Source organism: Urocitellus parryii, chromosome 9 (assembly GCF_045843805.1).
Source record: "Urocitellus parryii isolate mUroPar1 chromosome 9, mUroPar1.hap1, whole genome shotgun sequence".
Taxonomy (NCBI): Eukaryota; Metazoa; Chordata; class Mammalia; order Rodentia; family Sciuridae; genus Urocitellus; species Urocitellus parryii.
In genome coordinates, this window is record NC_135539.1 from 131,601,773 (window position 1) to 131,610,210 (window position 8,438).

At 43.0% G+C, this 8,438-nt stretch overlaps 1 protein-coding gene across 6 annotated transcripts in view; it reads right to left on the reverse strand.

Moving 5' to 3' along the window:
• The window catches only part of Smg7 (SMG7 nonsense mediated mRNA decay factor), an 80,304-nt gene extending 78,073 nt beyond the window's left edge, over positions 1-2,231 (reverse strand). For all 6 annotated transcript variants that reach the window (XM_026392827.2, XM_026392830.2, XM_026392828.2 and 3 more), the window contains exon 1: positions 420-2,231. In XM_026392827.2, the coding sequence (XP_026248612.2) occupies positions 420-448 (29 nt within the window). In that variant the 5' untranslated portion in view covers positions 449-2,231. The remainder of the gene's footprint in view (positions 1-419) is intronic.
• Between the last annotated feature and the right edge of the window lie 6,207 nt (positions 2,232-8,438).

The following is an 8,438-nucleotide window of genomic DNA, read 5'->3' on the forward strand; positions in this document are numbered from 1 at the left end:
AATCCCACACCGCACCACGTTTCCCCAGCCACAGGGATCGGACTCTTCCACACCCACCTCCACCTGGGGTCGCAGATGCCTTCCCAGGCGTCTCTCCCCACCACACGCCGGCGAGCCCGAGACCCCGGGCGCGCGCCAACACACATTCTCACGCTTCCCCAACCTCCCTCCTCGCACCGGGACCGGCCGGCTTCGCTGGAGCTCAGCCTGGCCGGCAGGAGCTAGACACCCTTGCAGGCATGTGGGTGCCCGCTCCGCCCCCTCCCGCAGATCCCCTCGGAGCCCCCGCCTCCCAGCCGGGGAAGAGGAGGACGCAGCAACTCCCCCACCACCCCGGACATACCACCTCTGTGTCTGTTGCCTCTTGCCCTAACCCTCCGCCCGTTCCCACCACGTCCTGGGCAGGCCTGGGCACTCACCGGAGATACTGCGCGCTCTGCAGGCTCATCCTCCGCCGCCGCGTCTTCCCGCGAAGCCTCCGTGGGTCTCTCAAGCTCCTCGGAGCGGCCCCGCGGCACCGCGGGTGCTGGCGGCCGCCGCCATCTTCCTCTCCTCCGGCTCCTCCTCACTCGGCGCGGGGGGGGGGGGGGAGGGTGAGTGAGGCGAGGGGGAGGGAGAGGGGAAGGCTGCTCTAGCTGCTGCTCTTGGCCCGTGGGGCGCAGGGACACTCCGACCCGGGAGGGGGAAAGGGGAGGGAGAAGGAAGGGGGCGGGGGAGAAAGGAGGGAGAAACAGAGGAAGGAAGTGGGGCTTCTCTCGCGAGATTTCAACAGCGCTGGTCCTTCAGGGTGACTTCCGTCTTTCTGTACCGCTCCCTCTTGGGAACCACAAGGCGTGTGGCGCCTTTACGGCTTCTGCGGTATCTGCTGGTGGCGCTTGGCGGCTTCCAGCGGATCCACCCCTCTTCTCCCGCGCGAGGAGGCAACCCCAGCCTCACCAGGAACATCGAGCCCAAATCGACCGGGAGTTGCACTCAAAGTCTTCCCCCCGTCTTTCCACTCCACCCGATTTCTCTCTTCCTTTTTCCACTCCTCCACTCTTCCCCGCCGGAAACGCCGCTCCTTCCTCCTACAGTTCCGCCCGCCAATCCCTCGATTCTTGTCTTCCCTCGCGCGCGAGTGACGCGAAGGCCTCCTTCTTCTCTGCTGCCCCTCCCCATGCAAACTGGGAGACTTTTGGAGGAGGTAGGGTGGAAGAGAAAGGAAACCAACCGGATTGGATAAGCAGCTGTCATGGCAACTGGAGGCTGTGGTTGTATCGTCATAGTAACCGGAGTGTGCGGACCGGGTGACCCTCCCCTTGGCGAAAGGATTCCCGGGAAACCGCCCAGGATTCCCCCTCGACTTCCCTTCCATCCCCAGGCCACCCTGGTGTGGGAATCGAGGTAGTTTTCCCGGGCAGTGAAGTCAGTTTCCTCCTCCCTTCCCTCCTCCCTTAGCAATTGTGGGGAGACCCCGAGGCAGTCACCGTGGGCATTTCCACCCGGTTGCGGGCGGGAACCACCTCCATAGTTTCCTCTCTGAGCCGAGCGTGGAGTGGGCCCGGCCTGCGAAGAAGATGCCGGGCCTGAAGGCTGGCGGGTGGTGGGCTGGAGCGGGCAGGGCGAAAGCGAGGCTGCGACGCCGGGCTGCGCGGGAGGGCGAGGGGTTTCCCCACAACTGCCTCGGGCTCAGGGAGGCGGGATCCCGCCTGGACGGGGTCCCTGAGGGAGGAGAGCGGCACACGACAATAGCGATCCCTCCTCCGCCGACAAGCACATCCGAGTTTTCCTGCCAGCAGACCCCTTCCCGAAATCCCCTCCGCCCCACCCCACAGGACACCGTCGGCGACAGAGAGTCCGACAGCCTGCGGGACTAGACCCGCGAAGGTGGAAACACGTCCTAGAAAGCTGACAAGTGGTACTCAAGCCTTTGGAATCCAGGACGGTCGGAGGGGGGGCTTATTACTGCCCTCCCTCTTAGAAGGGTTCGCAGTAAGGATCCCGGCTTGATTATTAAAAGCCGCTTTTCAAGTCCCTCCTCCCAGGAGTCTCAGTATTTTAGAACTTGACACCCTGTAATTTGGGGATCAGAGAGAAAATATTGACTAAACTAGTGTTGGCACGAAGGTCCAATGAAAGGAGTCTAAGGAAAGAATTTTCCATTATGAACAACTCTTTTTGAACGTCTTATGTGCATTTTGTGTCAGGTACAGGGCTAAAACGCAGTCAATGTATTGTAGAGTGTATGAGAATTGCTGGAGAAGTCGTCATGCTGACAGCTTGAATAAATTGACGTTTTCCAAATTTTATTTTCAGTTCATCTTGTGGAGTCATGTAAGCAGGTATCCCAAAATACTTGAGAATAAATAATGGTACGCAACCTTTAGAAATGCACCCCTCACTGGATAGTTAAAACCAAGATTTGAATGCGCAGTTTTGGGTTTGGTTTGAGTATCAGATTCCTGCCATCTTTCCAAGCTAGCTGAAGGGGCACTTTGAAATCCTTCCCTGGGACCGCACCCACTAAAAGACCGGCCAAGGTTTATTTGGAACGTCATGTTTAAGTTGGGGGGAAAGAAAAGTACAGCCTACTTTGAAATAAATCCCAAGGACAGGTTGTCACTAACGAAATAGAAAAGGAAAGTACTGCCAAATTTGAAATAAATCCCAAGGACAGATTGTCATTAAGGAAATAGAAAGTGACCTGTGCCCCTCGTGCTGCAAACAAGCGCCTAGTATGATGCGCGATGACGCGCGGTGATTGCGGCAGTACATTGCCCCCAATCATCCCTCTGACACCAAGGCGCCGCCCACTCCTGGGAAAGAGAGCCACCTAGTGAGAGATTGGTCACATCTCCGATGTAGCATCTTGCTTTTCCTTAAGTCGTGAGAGCCCCAAAATGGGCTAGTTTGTTCCTACATAGTTTGTTCCCCTGAGTTTATGGGTTAGATGCCCATAAACTTTTATGTTTGTGTAAAATAATTACTCCTTTGCTATTATATCTCATGTCTGGGGCACATAAAGCCAGTGAACAGTATATGAGCAGATCTGGTACACTTACGATATAAAATTTATGAAAATATTACTACTGTTATTAAATATTTTGGAAACAAAATGGAATCAGAAAGATGAAACCTTTTGTAATAGTTTGCTGATTGATGTTCAATAAGCATTTACTGAGCACTTATATTTCAGGGACTGTCCAGGTTATTATGAATACTATGATGAAAGAAACATGTTCCCAGTCCTGGAAGAATTCATCTTCCGGTAGAGATATTGTAGTAGATAAATGATTAGGAGGTAAAATAATAGGTGTAGTAATTGAGGTAAGAACAAAATAAGAACACTGATGAGGTCAGAAATAATAAACTAAGACTTTTACAGGGTTTGTTAATGCTTTACAATATCCCTACACACTAGATAGGACAATAGCAACATCACATTTATGCTAATCTTTTTTTAAAAAAAACATTTTTTTTAACTTTTGGAAGTAGTTGGAAATAATACCTTTATTTTATTTATTTATTTTTATGTGGTGCTGAGGATAGAACCCAGGGCCTCACATGTGCTAGACAAGCACTCCATCCCTGAACCACAACCCCAGCCCCACATTACGCTAATCTTAAAAATAATTTAAAAATATGATTCAGAAAAATATATTATCTGAAACTTACATATATTGCTAATGCACATTTTATTGTCTCATCTCCTTCTACTGTCCAATTTAACAGACTTGATCATCATCCAGTGAAGTAAAAATCATAGAATGCAAACATTTTTCTGCATTAGGTTTTATTCACCTTTTCCCCTTGCAGCTGTAAATTAAATCTAAATCAAAAGAAATTGCCCTATTTCCATTAATCCTACCGGATTTTAAATTATTTGGTTTATCTTTCTGACTCAAGTGATTTTGTGGAAAGTTCATAAGTAACAGGTCTGAGTGTGTCCCAGCTCTATCATCATGACATCTAAACTTCAGTTTGCTGAGGACATTACCTATCACAGGCTTCCTGTGAAGTTTAATAATGATATATTTTGACTGTTACAGCAACTGAGGTTGAGGCAGAAGGATTGCAAGCTCAAGGCTAGCCTCAGCAACTTAGTGAGACAGTCTTAAAATAAAAATAAATAAATAAAAAGGACTATGGATATGGCTGAGTTGCTAAGTGACCCTGGGTTCAGTCCCCAGTACAAAAAAAAAAGATATATATTGACTGAATTTATAACATGTATAACACTGGCACATAATAAACATTCATTTCCTCTGCCTTTTTGCTCTTTAATATCAAGCTAAAATGAATAATTTAGGACTTCTGCAACATAAAATTATTTTTTATCTTTTAAATGAATTCATTTTTTTAGTTGTTGATGGACACAATACCTTTATTTTGTTTATTTTTATGTGGTGCTGAGGATGGAACCCAGTGCCTCACAGGTACAAGGCAAGCACTCTAATGGTGAGCCACAACCCCATTCCCTAAATAAAATTATTTTAAAAAATATTTTTTAAATAATACTATAGTCTTTGTGCATAATACTCATAGATCTGAGCATACTTCCAAAGCTATCATTTGGTGGTAGAAGATCAATTTCTTTATTCATGATTTTGATTAAAGAAAAGAACACTATATCAGGACATTATGAATTAAATTCTAGAAGTTTGAAATTTTTCAAAAACCTTTATCACTGCCAAACAGCCCAATATAACCATATTTCTTCCCAATTAAATATAATAGCCATTTTAACTAAATACTGAGAACTTGCTGAGAAGTTACTCTTAACATTCTCACCAAATATACCCAGAGCTTCATTAACCTGACAATTAATACATAGCAAGCCTCCTCCCTTTTTATAATAATAGATCCCACCTGTTCCATGAAACCTTAATAAGTACTCATTTATTTTAATATTTAACCTACATATTCTGAATGTTTCCAAGTCATGTGCACAATTAAGCACTTAATAGATGTGTTTCTATTTTGATGAGAATGATTCATCAATTGCATACTTGAGCATACTGAGTGGTGTTCTTTAGTACCACACCTGAGACAATGGAGCTAAGTAATTCAATCAAGTGAATGATTCATTCTCTTCAAATAATGTGTCAGATACAAATTGGCATTTAAACTCAGGTCTTCAGTTGCACAAAATTTCTTAGATCAAGGGTCAGCAGCATCTTCAAAGAATTTACCTAGTGTATGTTCATTCATTCATTCCTAAGAGGGAGTTGCTTAGCCCAAAAAATAGTAAGAAAGCATTATAGTCCTAGATCCATGGAAAACCACTTCTGGTTTGGGAGGCAATAGGTTGCCAGTTAAGAAATGGTAGTCAAGGGCTGGGGATGTGGCTCAAGCGGTAGTGTGCTCGCCTGGCATGCATGCGGCCACAAAAACAAAAGATGTTGTGTCTGCCGAAACTAAAAAATAAATATTAAAAAAATTTCTCTCTCTTTCTCTCCTCTCTCTCTCTCTCTCTTAAAAAAAAGAAAAAAAGAAAAGAAATGGTAGTCAAAAGTGCTCTTTATCTGTCTCTCTTTATTTTCCTAGTGTTTACTAAGGGAAACTACTAATTTCCAAGAATTTCCCCCAAACACTCAAGAAGCAAATACCTCTGAGAAATTACTACACCAGAACACCTGATACTTTAATGTACACAATCAAAAAAAGACAAGAAGAGATGCTGACAGGGAAAATGGAAGAGTATTTAAATATAAAACAAATACCTTAGCCTCTCATCCTTTATTGTCAGAGGACCTTAGTGTTAGTGCAGCACTTTACTACCCAAACACAATGCTAATCAAAGCCATCCTGTGGTCCCAAAATCACTGTATTTCATGTCAATGTCTGTTGTATTTGTGTTATCCATGACTGCAGGGTTTTTTTTTAACAGTCAACTAAAGGAACATAATTTTTAATGTCTTCTAGTCTTTTCTAATTTCTACTTTGTAGATACTATTTTTGAGCACATAGAATATGTTGCTGATATTGTCATAAATCTGTTCTTCAAAACTACAGGAAACCACATGTTCATGTATGTGCACAGACACATATCTTCTTCCTTTCACTGCCATTGTTACTTGCATTTCAACTTAAAATGTGATAAAGAGGAAAACAAAGAAACTTAATTTCTGAATCTGAACTTGAATGGGATTCACCTGCCTCAGCCTCCAGAATTGCTGGGATTACCAGTGGTGCCACAGTCTGTCCAGCTGAAAAAGCAAAGAAACTTAAAGCAGGTTCATTGCTCTGAAGCATACCAAGGTTATGTACCCAAGCACAATTTCACTTTGCTTTACTAGCTCAGTCTTCTCAGGAAACTTCTATGTATCAGAAACTTAGATGGTTTGTCCCATATTTATGAAAATTCTTAATATCATTGAATTAAGAAATAAGAGGACACTGCACAACAAATTAAATGGTAAATTAATGTGTTCTTTAATTCCACATTTTAGCCATATTAAGCTTTTTAAAAAGCTTTCTTTTGATTTTCCTCCTAGATCAATGTCTCTACTGGCTTTCCATTACCCTTAGGGCTTTGTTCCCAATCCTTGGGGTGACCTGAACGTTCTGACCCCTGCCTGACTCTTTTCCAACCCCCACCTACCTACCTATGCACCACCTTTACCACTCCACCTATAGTGACCTCTTAGATATTCTTCTCAGAGATTTTAGACAAATGGTTCCCTCTATATAGGTAACTTTTCTTTCCAGATTACTTTTCTCTCTGTTGCTGAAAGCCTATATCTGAACTTCTTTGGACAAATCTCCTCTACTTCCCTACCCTCCACGACCAAGCTAAGAAACTATACTAGTACTGTGCCCATAGCACTGGGCCCTTCTTCTTGGCACCTTTCATGGGTATAATTCTTTGGTCAATGTTACCTCCCATTATAAGTTCTGTAGTGGTACTGTGCTTATTTTGCTCACTCCTGTATTATCTTTCTCCTAGCAAAGTGCCTGGTACAAATGGTGTTCACTAAATGTTCAATCAGTAAATTTAAAAAGAACTAATACCGCTAGGTGTGGTGACATATGCATAGAATCCCAGTGGCTCAGGAGGCTAAGGCAGGAGGACTGCAAGTTCAAGGTCAGTCTCAGCAATTTAGCAAGTTCCTAAGCAACTTAATGAGACCCTGTCTCTAAATATAACATAAAATGGGCTGGGGATGTGGCTCAGTGGTTAAATACTCCTGGGTTCAATCCCCAGTATCCAAAACATAAAATAAAATTCCCGACTACCGTACTGAGGAATATTCTCTAAAAGTAATCCCTAAACAATAAGAAAAGAACTTTACTGGGCCTTCAACCAATCTGGGTAATTGAAATCCGATCTTATATTTAACAAGAATGAAAGTTTTAATTATATGACATTTATTTAGACAATGAGTAAAATATATAAATATAAGATTAAGGATAACTCATCATTATATCAAAGTCTCAAGCTTTAATGTGGAAACAAAGTCTTCAATATCCAAATTATTTTTAACTTTATGTTTCCTAATATGGGATTAGATGAAACAGTTAAACCTTTCATATGTGGCAGAAAGAAGACAAACTGCTGAGGGAAGATAGCAAGAGATAAAGGATATCATCAGCTAATCAGAAAATAGGACAGAAAAATTAAAATTTAAAATTCAAGAAAGCACCTGTAATCCCAGCGGCTCAGGAGACTGAGGCAGGAGGGTCGCGAGTTCAAAGTCAGCCTCAGCATGGCGAAGCCCTAAGAAACTCAGTGAGACTCTGTCTCTAAATAAAATACAAAATAGGGCTGGGTATGTGGCCCAGTGGTCAAGTGCCCCTGAGTTCAATCCCTATTACAAAAAAATCATGGTATAGAATGCAAAGCTCAGCTGTCTCTACTTCTTACCAGAAACACATTTATAAATTCTAGCATTATTATTAATTTTCTCCTTTTATGGGATAAGGATTAATTTTTTTTATTGGTGCTGGGGATTGAACCCAGGGCCTTATACATTCGAGGCAAGCACTCTACTAACTGAGTTATATCCCCAGCCCAATGGTAAGATTCTTAAAGAGCAATATCCAATTTCAAAGTAAATGAGATCAAATAACAACGATACAGCTAGCAGTGTTTGGCACTTAATAGAAACTCAACAAATGGTGCTGCTTTTATCATACACATAGAGCGAATAAGAATTTCTTAACACACTCAAATTAATGTAGGTTAAACTTTTTTTAAAAACACAAAATACTATAGGATTGCATTTGTAGATGGAGAGGTACAGCACACACTGCCTCAAAATCACTTATGTCATAAAACTAAGTATAATTTTCAAGACAGAGAACAGCTTTCACCTTCTTCTGGAGGCCATCTCAGTTCATTAGCTATTTTATGTTTGAATGAGATGAGATTGAAGGTCTGTTTCAAAACTGAAGAGGACAAGGAGGCTCATAAGGAGTAAAGCCGGCTGCTTTTATCATCCACTGTCTTCTTCCAA